Source organism: Euleptes europaea, chromosome 6, assembly GCF_029931775.1.
Source record: "Euleptes europaea isolate rEulEur1 chromosome 6, rEulEur1.hap1, whole genome shotgun sequence".
NCBI classification, from domain to species: Eukaryota; Metazoa; Chordata; class Lepidosauria; order Squamata; family Sphaerodactylidae; genus Euleptes; species Euleptes europaea.
Window position 1 is genome coordinate 1,637,103 of NC_079317.1, and position 15,872 is coordinate 1,652,974.

The 15,872-nt window shown below is 49.6% G+C and overlaps 1 protein-coding gene across 1 annotated transcript; it reads right to left on the reverse strand.

Annotated features, from left to right (window-relative positions):
* Positions 1-5,519: 5,519 nt before the first annotated feature.
* On the reverse strand, positions 5,520-15,563 carry TMX1 (thioredoxin related transmembrane protein 1). The gene is made up of 8 exons (XM_056851719.1): positions 15,415-15,563; positions 13,223-13,338; positions 10,891-10,936; positions 7,796-7,924; positions 7,320-7,365; positions 6,919-7,020; positions 6,735-6,804; positions 5,520-5,683 (listed from the first exon to the last, which is right to left on the reverse strand). Exons 1-8 carry the CDS (start codon positions 15,561-15,563, stop codon positions 5,520-5,522), a joined length of 822 nt encoding a protein of 273 aa, XP_056707697.1.
* Positions 15,564-15,872: the final 309 nt, after the last annotated feature.

Sequence of the window (15,872 nt, forward strand, 5' to 3'; positions counted from 1 at the left end):
CCCAGAACCAAAGGGCTTAGGATGGGGAGAGGTGCCCCCTATGGTTTAACAGCCATGCCCACCAGAAGCCCTGTTAACATGTTACAGTGAACACACATTAGTGTTCTCATTTGCACACTTATGGTGGGAGATCTCCAGGGAATTGAGATCCTCGCCCACCAATGTTCACCTGACTGGACCTCATACTAAAGTCTATCGTGATTTAGATTCTAGGAGTGCCAGGACACCTGTCCAAAGCCACACCAAACTTCCTGTCTTGGGTAGGCTGTGTCCCGCACCCTAGAATTCACCCCAATAATTCAGCCATGGGAACTGCACTGAGAGTGGTGTACTCTAATCTGGAGAACTGGGTTTGATTCTCCGTTCCTCCACATGAGCGGTGGACTCTAATCTGGAGAACTGGGTTTGATTCCCTATTTCTCCACGAGAGGTGGACTCTAATCTGGAGAACTGGGTTTGATTCCCCATTTCTCTACATGAGTGGTGGACTCTAATCTGGTAAACCGGGTTGGTTTCCCCACTCCTCCACATGAAACCTGCTGGATGACTCTCTCAGCCCCACCTACCTCACAAGGTGTCTGTTGTGAGGAGAGGAAGGGAAGGTGATTGTAAGCCGGTTTGATTCTCCCTTAAGTGGTAGAGAAAGCCGGCATATAAAAACCAGCTCCTCTTCTTCGTCATCTCTATGAGCCAGGACTTGGCTGCAAGCTCTTACCTGACCAAGAAGAAAGGTGCCAGAGGATGAGCCACTGAACTCTCAAGCACAGAGCACTCCCATCACTCAGCTATGCAAATGACTCTGGCCAGTTAGACAAAAGGTTTACCATTTAATACCTTGCAAGGATGTCACACCCGAAGGGATGAAGACTGGGACAGCCATAGTTGCTAGCCTCAGCAGGCAGGAAGATCAGAACCGACCGAGAGGGAGATATCTCCCAAGAGATTATAAATTCTCAGGACACAAGAAAAAAGCTCTCTCTTCCGTTGGGGCATTGTTAAGCCATGAAGGGCTTTTACACCCATCTTGACTGCGTGTTGACAGAATGGGAGGAAATTGTAAAACCAGAGAACAGAGATATTGAAGGACTTCTGAACTGCTGTAACCTCAAGAGTTAACGGTTTATCTTAGCCACATCATTAGGCTATGTTTAGTACTCAGGCTAGAAGGCTGTGTTTTCACCTTTTCTTTGTAAGTTTGCTCAGCCTTCAGCTTGTACAGACCATGTATACTCTTTTTACTAAACCGTCTTCTACTTTGAATACTCAAAACTTGATCCGTATAGACACACCACATCTATTTGGTCCCACTTTTCAGAGTGGTAAAAGGGAAGGGCAGTGTGGAGGAGCTCACCTCCCTGAAGTGCAAAGCATCAGAGATTGCCGCCACGCTAGCTACTATGAGCAAAGCGGAAGACACGGCAACTAGGTAGAGCCTTTGAACAGCAACACCGATAGTGCTACATGCACAATCAAGCAGGTGACACTCTTTCAGATGTGTGGGTTGCAGCAGTTACTACACAGAGAGTTGATGGACTGCCAGGATTAAGGGGAAGGAGTCATATCACCAGGTGGAGAACTGGGATTGGCGGTTGGGCTTTTCTGAGCTCCCGGGACCTGAAGGAAGGCTCTTGCTAACTGCTGTGGGAGACGGAACTCTGCACCACACAGACTGCAGCCCGATCCAAAAGTCTTCTGGAAACCGAGGGGGCGGGAAGGGAGCAAGGAACGAGTCTCTCTTCAGCCTGGTGTGATTTCAGGATTTTTCTTTTTTTGCTATCTTTTATCTCCTGCACCACCTTGATTGAATTAGCTTTGATGCCTATTCTGAGCCCCCCTTCTGATTTACTCAGCATCACACAATCCGCTATCTCAATTATTTGGGTACCAGCCCTGAAGCTCTAGGACATTTCCAACGTATTGGCATCCTGCTTTGTGCAATATAGAAGGGCATCTGCATCCTTGGAGAAAAACCCCTAAGCATTTCCCCTCTGCTCTAATCAAGCTGATTACAATGTGCATTTGGTACCTCTGCATCCTGAGTCCCTTCTTTGCAACACCCCTCCCACCTTCTGACTGGGACAGAAAGACACAGGGGTCTCCATTCTGACTCGCACCTGATGAAGGGAGTTTCGATTCTCGGAAGTTCATACCCTGAAAATCTTGATCTCCAAGGTGCGACTGGACTCAAATCTAGCTGGAAGAAGTTTCTTGCCCCCCCCCCCCAACTTTTGAGACCTTTACTACATACACGGCATGCCAACAGCACTTTTTATTTCAGTAACTCAACAGAATAATTTTTTTCTTTCCTCTAGCCAAAAAGTGTACAGAGAAAAGAAGAGAAGCATTGGAAGAATATCAGCACCTGAACAATTGCTCCTCTGCTGGTGGTGGGGGGGAGAATTTTGACTTTTGACAATGGGACAGGGGAAAAAAAAAAACCAAAAACACAACATGGAGTTTAAGCCATACCTGCTTCAGACATCTGAAAGGGGACTCTAAAGTTATCCACCACCAAAGGCGCACGGAGAAATGATTCTAGACACAAAGAGAGCTTTTATTGCTTGGAAATGTCTTGCGGGTTACGACGCAGGCCTTTTCGGCCCTTGAAATGCAGGCATTAGAGAGGTGAGAATACTGAACAGCCGGCGACTGGCCGGGAGCCACCAGTGCCTAATGAGACCCATCCTAACCGTGGAGCGTGGCCTTTTCCGGACCACCTGATCAGCAGGAGCTCCGCTGCCTCTCCTATGGAACAGCAAAAGCACCTGGGGTCAAAAAAGGCTCCCTGCCTTTCCGAATGGAAACGTGAGCCCAGCCGCTGTGCGGGGAACAGGGGTTGGCTCCCCTCCTGCAGAAGCCAGGCGTGATAGAATGGACTGCACCAGGTCAGACTGGAGATGGGGAGGGGGCACAGACCAGAAGCCTAGGGAACGAGCAGGGCTACGACCTCTTTCCCCGACATGCCAGTTCCTTTTCTTTTTCCAAAGAGATGAGGAGCATTCAAAATGCCATTCTCCACCCACGGTCTGAAATGGCATGCCCCAATCAATCGCCTGGTCCCCCTTAGAAGAGGAATTTAAGTTATTTCCAAGCAGTATGGAATCTCTATGTAGTGGATAACTAAACCCCAGAATCCTCTGCTTGGCGGGGGCACGTTGCACCCGAAAATGCAAGACTTCCAATGCGTCTGCAATGGGGACAGAGATCTGATTTGTCTGGCGGTGGGGTGCACAGAGGCAGATGAGGGTCTGTGTTAAACCGGCCTTCCTTCCCCTACCGAGAACCCAGCGGGTTCATATTTCAATTACACAAGGGCCCATCATCCGTGGCTTCTTCATCCAGGCACAGATATGCCAGCTTCTCCCCGCCCCAATGCAGAACAGAACTTGCCCAGACAACAGGGCACAAAGAGGGACCCAAGAAGGAACCTTTGAACCAGCAGCTGGGCTTCACCCCAGCCCTGGCAGCAAACGCCACGCTGCCTCTGCACGCACGGTCTGCCCCCAAGAGCCTTGCTTCAAAACGACCAGGCCACAAGCAAGGGGCAAATGTGGGCCGGGCCGTCAAGAGGAGGCAGCCCAGACAGGGGCTGATGCTGTCTGGCCTGCCCAACCACATTGGGAAGCCACACGCAACCTCGCTGGAGATGGCCTGCTGCCCGGCTGCTCCCTTGCTGCCTCTTAGGCCCTCCCCCAAGAGAGCCAGGAACAACTTCCCTGTGGGGCAGACAATGCAAGTGACAAAAGATGCCAGAACGCCCAGCTGGAGAGAGAGGGAGGCGCACAGGAGCGCTTCTGAGCCAGGCACGAGATCTCATGAAGTCGCCTAAAGTCATAAAAAGCAAACAACTCTCAATCAAGAACTTCATATTTGCAGTGGAGTGTCATGAACAGCAATGCAAGAGTGTTGTTCCAAGGTATTTGGGGATCTCACCAGATCATGGACAGCACCGGCTGGTCTCTGCCACTACTGCTGTAAGTCAATATGTTGACCAGATCCACCATCTATGCCGAAGAAGAGAATCACCTACACCTGGAAAAAGGGTTGCCTGGGGCAGGTGAATTCTGCTACCGCATAAAAAAAAAATAGCCTTAGAGCCCCCTCAACCCCACTGCGAGAGCTGCTTTTAATTCTGCAGCAACACTGAGTGCGTATATAGATTAAAACCACAACATAATTGCTCCCTCTCTTGGTCTCAAGGAAAGCGCTCAGTTCCAGGCCAGAAGCTTTTCACTGGAGAAGGCCGCACCTGAGAACAGGAAGCGGTGCAGCTGTCAGCTCTGCAAAGGGGAGGAAGGGAGACATGCAAAAACGCACACGGAGCTCCCCCGCCGCTCGGCTTTGAGGCCCGGCTGAAGGAAAACGCTGCAGATGCCAAGACATTCTGATTCACAGAGAGGAAGAATGAGTTTTCCTTCAAGGGATCCGGCAGAAAAAGGCACCTGGGATGAGAGATCAGCGCTGTGCCAGCGGTATTCGCACACAGCGCCGACTGATGTGCCCATCCTTCATTTTCAAGGTATTGTAAACAAAACAAATGAACAAACAACACGCAGGTCAGGAAGGTGACCAAACTGGAGGCTCGGCACTCGGCCCCACTCGGCCGGCTGGCAGAATCACCGTCCGATCCCACGCCCAGCCAGGGGAGCCAAACAGCACAGGATCGAGCGGATTTTGGGGGAACGGCCTCTCCCTCTTTGTGGGGTCGGAAATCGGGAGGACCGCGATCCAGAACTGAATACTGCACGTAAAGGAGGGAGCGATCCGGCGCTTGCAGGCAAGGGACACAAGCAAGCCACAGGGACAAGCGTTATAGCCGCTTCAGACACGACGTAGGCTCGCACAAGCCCCCCCCCCCGGGGGGGGGGTTAGGGCATGCTCCTTTGAACAGGAGCCCCCCACCCTCCAAGCTGGTACTGAAACTCTTCCCAGTTTCAAAACTAGTTTGACAAACTTCAGAGTGGGTGGGTGGGCTACTGTCCAAGAGACCCAGGCCCCAAGAATCTCCCAAACTGTGTGCTTATTTCAGAGGTCCCCATTTGGTTGGCTTGGTCAGAGCCTTTTGCAATACTATGGGCAAAACCCCGCCTAAGAGGCATCTGGGCAACGTCAGAGAATACGGGAGGGACGGCTGCGGGAATTTGCTTCCCACAAACAGCGTTAAGGGGGAGCGTTGTTGTTTTTTAACAGAGAAGTCCTGGCTGTGGCGGCCGGCTCGGCCCCCGCTGGCTGACCTGCCCGGGCAGGGATCGTCGTGGATGACTCGTACAGAGGCGCCAAGCGACTTATCGACAAAGTACCGCTTGCAAACTGCCCCTTGCTGAGCCCGGAGCCTCCGACACAACCGGCTCAAACATGAGGCTTCGAAACCAACCAGTGCCTCTAAGAGGCTTTTCACGCAGAGGGGTTTTCCCCAAAAAAACTGTTGAGTCTCTCAGTTCTCTCGGGGAGGGAGCCCCCCCCTCGCCCGGCATGTCTGACCAACCACTGAAGAGCGATGCGGGAGAGTGAAGGGGGCGCTACGACTTCTCCTCTCCGGTGGGGGCGGCTCGCTGCCGCAGTGTGTTCGGCAAAGGGTTGGGGGGCTCTTGGCTCTCCGGCTCATCCTCGGAATCACCACCGCCTCTTGGCTCAGCCTCCTGCACCGGCTGCTTCCAGGGCTCAGCAGGCTCCGGTAATTTTTCTTTAAGAAAAGGAAGGAAGAAAACCTTTACTGTTGCGAAGCCGGCCTTTCTGAAGCCCCAGGCCCACGAGCTTGGGGTCTGGGACAAATCTGGATCTATTAGAACAGCATAAGAACATAGAATCATAGAATAGTAGAATCATAGAGTTGGAGGGGACCACCAGGGCCATCTAGTCCAATCCCCTGCACAATGCAGGACATTCACAACTACCCCTCCACACCCCCAGTGACCCCTAACTCCATGCCCAGAAGATGGCCAAGGTGCCCTCCCTCTCATGAACTGCCTAAGGTAATAGAATCAGCATTGCTTGCAGAGGGCCATCTAGCCTCTTTTTAAAAACCTCCAGGGAAGGAGAGCTTACCACCTCCAGAGGAAGCCTGTTCCACTGAGGAACCGCTCTAACTGTTATAAAATTCTTCCTAATGTCTAGACGGAAACTCTTTTGATTTAATTTCAACCCGTTGGTTCTGGTCCGACCTTCTGGGGCAACAGAAAACAACTCGGAACCAGAAACAATAGTGGCTCAGCTGGCTTCATGTGGAGGAGTGGGAAATTCAGCTTCTGTTAACCACTACATCACGCTGTCTCAGTAAATCATAGAATTATAGATTTGGAAGGGACCAGCAGGGTCATCTAATCCAGCCCCCTGCACAATGCAGGAAATTCACAACTATCTCCCCCCTATACCCCCAGTAACCCCTACTCTATGCCCAGAAATTGGCCAAGGTGCCCTCCCTCTCATCATCTGCTTAGGGTCATAGAATCAGCCATGCTGACAGATGGCCATCTAACCTCTGCTTAAAAACCTCCAGGGAAGGATAGCTTACCAACTCCCGAGGATACAGAATGCTTAAGCAGCTCTTCTCTACAGATGGAACCTTATATTACTAGTGGGTAGCAATACACCAGAGCATAAACGCACACGCATCCTCCCCCGCCCCACCAACGTAAGTTCTTAGCAGCAACTTGAATGAGCCTCCCAAGTTCAGGGTCTGGCTTTGGGTTCTACTTCCACACCATTAAAAACTCAAGAGGGAACCACGCACTTACTGTGATACGGGTACGGAGGCGGCCTGGTCCTCTTGGAGGGGCACAGACAATCGGCCAGAAACACCATCAGCTGAAAAAAGAAAGCAGAGTGGCCCTCCCTCACAACACAGCACGAAAGCATTGCGCGTTTCCATTACCGAACAAGACCATTCCCTTCCCTCTGCCCACGGACAGGGGTACTTACCAGCCCCAGCGCCAGTCCCGAGATCAAAGTCGCCAAGGCAAAGATGGCGTAGGACCCCCAGGCCGGCATGCCGAGGTTCTCCGTGAAGTAGTTGTGACAGTTCTACAAGACAGGAAAGCACATGGGACGTCAACGCACGAAGCTACCTTATCCATCAAGGCCAACACTGTCTACTCAGACAGGCGGCAGCTCTCCATGATCTCAGGCTATCTTTCCCATAACCTGCTACCAGATGGTTTTAACTGGAGATGCGACCGGGGATTGAACCGGGGACCTTCTGCATGCCAAGCAGAGGCTCCGTCGCTGAGCCACGGCTCTTCCCAAGGAGAACAGAGGAGTCGATTTGGAAAACGCTGGAGGATTGCCGAGACCCGGGAAGGAGGGAGCCGCGCGGCACATACCCTGATCCACATGGAGAGCTGGAAGAGGGCCGACATGCTGCTCATCCTACAACAGAGGAGAGGAGACCGTTGCACAAAGCCCGCCGACTCGATTCTGACAAAGCCAAATCCCAAGAGAGCCCCTGACCCCATCTGGGCGTTCTGAAAGGCTTTGGTGGCTGGGCTAAACCAGGGGTCCCCAAGCTTTTTGAGGCTGTGGGCACCTTTAGAATTCTGACACAACGGGAGGGGGGGGCTCAGCCACAGACTCTAGGTTTTCAAAATATCGTGGCTGTTTTCATCAACCGTCTCTCCACCATACATAACACAGAGCATAACCTAAAATGGTGGAAGAACTGGTCCAAACCAGCCCCTTGTGGGTTACAGGGGGTCAAGAGCACCAGCACTATAAAATGACAGGATTCCAGCTTTGGCATTGCCCGGCAGCTACACAAGCCTATCAGTGAAGACTGGGGGTCTTTGCTGGCAGCACTTACAGGAACGAAGACGGGCCAAGCCAAGAAGAAACAGGCTCAATGGACTTCCATTCTTGGTCACTGATGAAGTTGATGAAGTCTGTTTTGGTCCGCGGACCCTGGTACCGCCTAAATTCGCCATCTTTGCAACTGTTGAAAAGGAGAGGTGCCAGTTAGTCATTTTTGGACCCCTGGTGCACTACCTGTCAATCTCAAGTCCTAAAGGATTCCCAGATATTTTGCCCGCATGCTTTAAAACAGCACAGCAAACAGAAAGAACAATTTACACACTATCCCTCTTATCTGCATGATCTGATTTTCCAACCTCGAGAGAGTGAAGAGTTGGTTTTTTATATGCCGACTTTCTCTACTAAAGGAAGAATCAAACCGGCTTACAATCACCTTCCTTTCCCCACAACAGACACCCTGTGAGGTAGGTGGGACTGAGAGAGCTCTGACAAGCCCAAGGTCACCCAGCTGGCTTTGAGTGTAGGAGTGGGGAAACCAACCTGGTTCACCAGATTAGCCTCCGCTGCTCATGTGGAGGAGTGGGGAATCAAACCTGTTTCTCCAGATCAGAGTCCACCGCTCCAAACCAGTACACCATGCTGGCTCTCATCCCCCTCTCGAGCCCCTCTTCCTCCAACTACAGCAGAAAGAACTGGAGTTCAGTCTCATCATGCCAACCACACGCACACAAAACCTTCCCATAAATTTGGTCTCCTGGGATTTTATGAAAAAGATATTGGAAAAATTAAATTTTGGAGACCGCTTCTTGAGAGGTATATCGGCCATATACACATCCCAACAGGCAAAAATTTTGGTGAATGAATCGATGTCTGATAATTGTTCAATCAAGAAAGGAACCAGACAGGGATGTCCCGTCTCCATTATTATTTTTGTTGGTGTTGGAATCACTATGTTGTAAGCTAAGGAGTACGGAGGACATTCGCGGATTAAAAATTAAAAAACATGAATTCAAATTGAGAGCATTCGCGGATGACCTTCTGTTAATTTTGGAGAACCCAACACAATCAATGAAGATATTGCTGGAAACTTTGGACGACTTTGGAAGTGTATCGGGGTTTAAAGTTAAACAAGAAAAAACAAAGACAATATTTAAGAATTTACCAGAAACAGAACAGCAGGAATTTATATCATATACAGGTTGGGACAAGGCTAATAAGGTCAAATATTTGGGAATCTGGATCTCTGCAAAGAATAAAGAATTGATAACTAATAACTATCTTAAATTATGGGATAAAATAAAAACTGACATGATCATTTGGTCAAATAAAAAGCTGTCACTTTTGGGACGTATATTAACAGTCCAAATGAATATTTTACCAAGGATGCTTTTCTTATTCCAAAATTTGCCTATAATATCACATGTTAAATATTTTGATACTTGGAGGAAAGACGTATTAAATTTCATCTGGCAAGGGAAAAAGCCGAGGATTGCTTACAAACATTTGGTGGACTCTAAAGTTAGAGGAGGCTTAGCATTACCTAATTTTCAACTTTATGCTGAAGCGGCTGCTTTAGTATGGCTAAAGGACTGGATGAACTTATCTAACTCGCGTTTGTTAAATCTTGAAGGTTTTAACAATATAAGTGGATGGCATGGCTATTTGTGGTATGGTAAAATCAAGATACAAGCACCATATAATCAGGTCCTCCTTATTTCATACTTGGATGAGATATAAACATATTCTTGAACCAGTAACACCAATGTGGATATCACCTCAAGAAATGTTGACATTACACCCACTTAGATTGGACAAATTTATCACCTACCAAGAGTTAATTAACTGGGAAGGGAAAAAAAGCTCACTAAAAGACTTTCAGTTACTTAAAGACGATTTACAATGGCTTCAATATTATCAAATTAAATCAGTATTTACACAAGATATGAACAATGGATTCTCTAAAGAAAAATCGCCTTTTCACAGGATGTTATTAGATAATAACACTCAACTGATCTCTAAAATGTATAATCTTCTTTTAACAATTTATTGTGAGCAGGAAATAATTAAACCAACAATGATTAACTGGGCTCAAACTGTGGGACATGATATTGCTTTAAATAAATGGGAAAGATTATGGGCGAAAGACCTGAAAAGAATAAATGCGCAGTCAATTCGAGAAAATATATATAAAATGATGTATAGATGGCATTTAACACCTAAGAAGATTGCAAGGATTTATAAAGTGACATCCCCTAAATGTTGGAAATGTAAAAGAAATTGGTTCTTTTTATCACATGTGGTGGACCTGTGATAAAGCTAAGGAGTTTTGGGATATGATTTATAATGAAGTAAGGCTGATAGTACAAAAAAATATACCCAAGACACCAGAAATGATGCTACTAAGCATGATACCTGATGACTCGTTAACACAAAGGACTTTTCTGATTTATGCTACAACAGCGGCAAGATTGCTCTTTGCAGCAAAATGGAAAGGGGCAGAAATCCCAGGGAAAAAAGACTGGATTTTGAAAATGTTTGAACTGGTGGAAATGGCAAAACTTACAGCCATTTTAAATCAAAAAGACAATGCACGATTTATGGGGGAATGGGAGGCTTGGATGAAATATTGTCAATATGAATTAGGACTGGGGAAAATGGAAGATTACCTTTTAATCTGATCTAAACGAAACTATTAATACCAAGAATTATAATTAATTATACTTATAGAATATGTTATATGAAACTTAACTGAGATATAAGAAGATCAGACCAATCACGATGGGTTAGAATACTTTATTAAGAGGCGGACGGAGGTGATGGGGAAGTCGAAAAATTTTCCGTTATCTGGTAGTTTATAACGTATATAAGAAATTACAACAACATCTAGTTAGGATTTAGAATTACATGTTACCATTATTGTTGTTCGTTAATATGGGAAATTTGTATTATAAACTCCAATAAAATTTTAATAAAAAAAAAACCTTCCCATAAATTTTGGGGTATCAGAGCAGGCAGGGATGGAACATAATGAACATGCTTCGGTGCTATGCGAAGCCCCAGGGAATTTTCCAGTCCTGATTATATATATTTTTAAAAACACCAGCACGCAAACATCCACTACATTCTCTTACAGTCTGAAATACTTACTGGTAGATGGTTGGGAGCGCTGTTATGATAAACCGTCCGCTCAGCCCTGAGCAAAGAGAGAAGCAAAGTCCATGTGAAAAAGAAGATATGCCTGTTGATTATCTCCCAAGGCCACAGAGGGGAGCTTGGGGCTTATGACGTTTCTTCTCCTCGCTTGCCCATGCTTTGCACGGTCCTTGAACCCCACTGCAGAACATGCCACTCTCCAAGAATGGAAAGTATCCACCCAGCCCTTTGCATTCACAAAGACCCCGAACTACGTATTGATTTACGTTATTAGCAGGTGCCTATTCCCTATGTTTGTTTTCGTTCCCCAAACTTCTGATAGCAAAGCCAGCGTGGTGTAGTGGTTAAGAGCGGTCGTTTGGAGTGGTGGATTCTGATCTAGAGAACCGGGTTTGATTCCCCACCCCTCCACATGAGCGGCGGAGGCTAATCTGGTGAGCTGGATTTGTTTCCCCACTCTACACATGAAGCCATCTGCGTGACCGTGGGCTAGTCACAGCTCTCTTAGCCCCACCTACTACACAAGCTGTCTGTTGTGGGGAGGGGAAGGTGATTGTAAGCCAGTTTGATTCTTCCTTAAGTGGTAGAGAAAGTCGGCATACAAAAACCAACTCTTCTTCTTCCAATGCTACCCATTTCTTACGCAAGCAATTTTTAGACAAGCGAATCTCCTTCCCAATGGTGCTGAGCCATCAACCGGTCTACTGCCTGCTTTACCCTTCATCCGGGATCTTTGCTACAACACATGCACACTAAAATAGGAACTGAAACATTTCAAACAATGCAACAAGAAGTTCTACAAGTTTAAGGTTTATGAAATATGCCGCTAAATTATTTGTCCCTTCACTTTCCTGCACACGCTATACATGGCAAATGAGAGGCTACCTATAATTAGAGGAAGCTGGCACAGTGCCTTGGATTTATTCCACATACTTTGTATTATCTTAAGTATATTCCCTTGGCCCTGGAAAGTAGACTAGACTCATCCTCTCCATATTGTCAGCAGAAAGCTGAATGTGTTTTGCCAAAGCCACCACCCAGTAAATTCTCAGTAGGTAAGATCTGAGCCAGGAGCCTCCCAGTTTACAGCTTACATACAGCCAACTCTTCCTACACTGATTTTTGTCTACAGAAGTCTTGCATACTGCAGAGGACTGAGTGTTGGTGAAGCCCCTCAATGCAGGCCAATTTGAATTAAGAGCACACCCAGCATGGTGTAGTGATTAAGAGTGGTGGTTTGGAGTGGTGGGCTCTGATCTGGAGAACTGGGTTTGATTTCCCCACTCCTACACATGAGCGGCGGAGGCTAATCTGGTGATTTGTTTCCCCACTCCTACACACGAAGCCAGCTGGGTGACCTTGGGCTAGTCACAGCTCTTAGAGCTCGCTCAGCCTCACCTACCTCAAGGGGGTCTGTTGTGGGGAAGGGACAGGAGGTGACTGTAAGCCAGTTTGATTCATAGAATCATAGAGTTGGAAGGGACCACCAGGGCCATCAAGTCCAACCCCCTGCACAATGCAGAAAATTCACAACTACCTCCCCCCTCCACACCCCTAGTGACCAGAAGATGGCCAAGATGCCCTCCCTCACATCATCTGCCTAAGGTCACAGAATCAGCATTGCTGACAGATGGCCATCTAACCTCTTCTTAAAAACCTCCATGGAAGGAGAGCTCACCACCTCCCGAGGAAGCCCGTTCCACTGAGGAACCGCTGTTAGAAAATTCTTCCTAATGTCTAGACGGAAACCCTATTGATTTAATTTCAACCCGTTGGTTCTGGTCCGACCTTCTTGAGCAACAGAAAACAACTCGGCACCCTCCTCTATATGACAGCCCTTCAAGTACTTGAACATGGTTATCACATCCCCTCTCAAGTCTTCTCCTCTTCAGGCTAAACATACCCAGCTCCTTCAACCTTTCCTCATAGGACTTGGTCTCCAGACCCCTCACCCTCTTTGTTGCCCTTCTCTGGACATGTTCCAGCTTGTCTACATCTTTCTTAAATTGGTAGATTTTTCCTTAAGTGGTAGAGAAAGTCAGCATATAAAAACCAACTCTCCTTCTTCTACCCTGTGGTTTCAAGGGACAGCAATGGCAAATAACCTGCCCATCAGAGAAACTCATCTTCCACTGCTGATCTGTTTTATCGAGGATGCCCTGACAAGCTTCTGAAGCAAAAGACCAAGTCTGAAAAGCATGGTGCGTTCTTGCTCAGGGCAAACTTCAGAGCTACAAGCCAGGGGACAGAGATCACCAAAGTCTTATACAACATGTTAAAAACTCAGCATACCCTTTTTGCCATCACAGATACAAACATTACCCACCTGGCTGTTCCGTCACATCCACTTTTGCAACGTTAATCTCAAGGTCCTCTCCCCATTCAGCAAAGCTTTCCCATTCGGGCTGTAAGTTCTGGCAAGCAGGACACCAAGGAGCATAGCTACAAAAAGAAGCTTACGTCAGCGACTGCCACGTGGAAAACAGAACTCAGGTTTAACCCTAACAGCACCCTAATAATAATGATACCCGAAATACATTTTTCTCCCTCCACAAAAAAACATAGTTTCAACTGCACCTTTTTAACCCTTCAGCAAGAAGTTCTGGGCCCCGTTCCGAACAGCCCCTAACATGCTACCTCTCCTTGGAAAAGCACCAACTCCTCTCTCTGCCCACCTCCTTAGAGATTCCATGATCACATGAACACATGAATCTGCCTTATACTGAAACAAACCCTCGGTCCATCAAAGTCAGTATTACCTACTCAGACTGGCAGCAACTCTCCAGGGCCACAGGCGGGGTCTTTCACATCATCTACCTACCTAGTCCATTTAACTGGAGATGTCGGGGATTGAACCTGGGACCAGATGCTCTACCACTAAATCACAGCCCCTCCCCATGTCAAGATCGGAGTTTCAGCTTTGAGAAGGTCTGGAAGTGGGTAGTGGCAGAGATGTTGCTTTACTAAATCCCATGTATTTGCTTCTAGTTATAGATGTTCACCTAACTGGTGCTTCCCTGCCTGAGCCCTGGACAGAAGACACTGCTTGCCAAGTTAGAGACGTCAACCACAGCATATGGCACCTTCCTGTGTGTTACAACAAATCCCAGGCTGTCTCCAGTTTGAGGCCAACTAGGATCGCTAGCTTCAGGCAAGAAAATTATGGAGGGGCTGTGGCTCCGTCGTACAGCATCTGCTTGGTGTACAGAAGGTCCCAGGTTCAATCCCTGGCAACATCTCCAGCCGGTGACCCTAGGAAGCTGCTGCCAATCTGAGTAGACAATACTGATAGTGATGGATCAAGGGTCTGATTCAGGATAAGGCATGTGTTTGTGTGCTAAAAGGGAGGGGCTGTGTGTACAGTGGCCAGCTCTGGGTTGAGAAATAGCTGGATATTTTGGGGGTGGAGCCTGTGGAGGCAGCTCAGCATGGTATAATGGCATAGAGTCCCATGGCCAAAGCGGCCATTTCCTCCAGGGGAACTGAGCTCGGTCGTCTGGACATCAGATGTAATAGCATAAGATCCCCAGGTAGCCACGGCTCAATGGCAGAGCATCCGCTAGACATGCAGGAAGTCCCATGTGCAATCCCTGCCCTTTCCAGTTAAAAGGATGGCACAGGGGATGCGACAGACCCTCTGCCTGAGCCCGGTGCAGCGCCGCCGCCGGTCTGAGCAAGCAATAATGACTCTTTCCGGACCAATTGCCTGATTCAGAATAAGGCGGCCGCACGCGTGTGCAAAACCCCTAGTGACGTGAGTGTGCGTGTGTGTGTGGGGGGGGTGGAAGCTAGGGGAGGGCAAGGGTTTGGGGGGGTGGAAGCTAGGGGAGGGCAAGGGTTTGGGGGGGGTGGAAGCTAGGGGAGGGCAAGGGTTTGGGGGGGTGGAAGCTAGGGGAGGGCAAGGGTTGGGGGGGGTGGAAGCTAGGGGAGGGCAAGGGTTTGGGGGGGGTGGAAGCTAGGGGAGGGCAAGGGTTGGGGGGGTGGAAGCTAGGGGAGGGCAAGGGTTTGGGGGGGTGGAAGCTAGGGGAGGGCAAGGGTTTGGGGGGGTGGAAGCTAGGGGAGGGCAAGGGTTGGGGGGGGTGGAAGCTAGGGGAGGGCAAGGGTTTTGGGGGGGTGGAAGCTAGGGGAGGGCAAGGGTTTGGGGGGGTGGAAGCTAGGGGAGGGCAAGGGTTTGGGGGGGTGGAAGCTAGGGGAGGGCAAGGGTTTGGGGGGGTGGAAGCTAGGGGAGGGCAAGGGTTTGGGGGGGGTGGAAGCTAGGGGAGGGCAAGGGTTTGGGGGGGTGGAAGCTAGGGGAGGGCAAGGGTTTGGGGGGGTGGAAGCTAGGGGAGGGCAAGGGTTGGGGGGAAGGGCCTCGGTAGGGGCACGATGCCACAGAGCCCCGTCTTCCAAAGCTGCTGCTTTCTGATCTCTGTCGCAATCCCAGGGGGTCGCCAGGCTCCACCGGGAGGTTGGCAACCCCAAGGCCGACGCGTGCCGAGGCCTTCTGCCGCCCCTGAGCCTGCGCAGAGAGCGACTCACAACTCCACCATCCACTCCCCCTCCAGCAGCTCCCGCCACGTCCCGTCGCTCAGCGCCCGCACTTGGCTCCGGCCGGCCAGGGCCGCCGCCGCCGCCGCCAGCAGCCCCACCAGCCGCAGCGCCGCCCGGCCCGCCGCGCAGGCCGCCATCATGGACCCACTTCCGCCTTCCCCGGGCGCCTCTGCGCATGCCCGGAAGGGAAGAGGCGGCGCGCATGCCGGGAAGAGGGGGGGGGGAAAGGAACCGGCGAGCGTGGGCCGTGATTGGAGGACGGCTCCCAGGCGCTCGCCAATCGCGTCTCCTCCTCCGCCCGCGCGTGGCGGCCGCCCTGCGCTTGCGCAGAGAGCCAGGTGGCGCGTGTTTCAGCCGGGGACTCCAGGTCGGTTCGTGACAGGCAGAAATCCAACAGGGGGGGGGGTGAGGCGAGGCGAAGTAGGGCCTTTGCGGGGTTAATAATA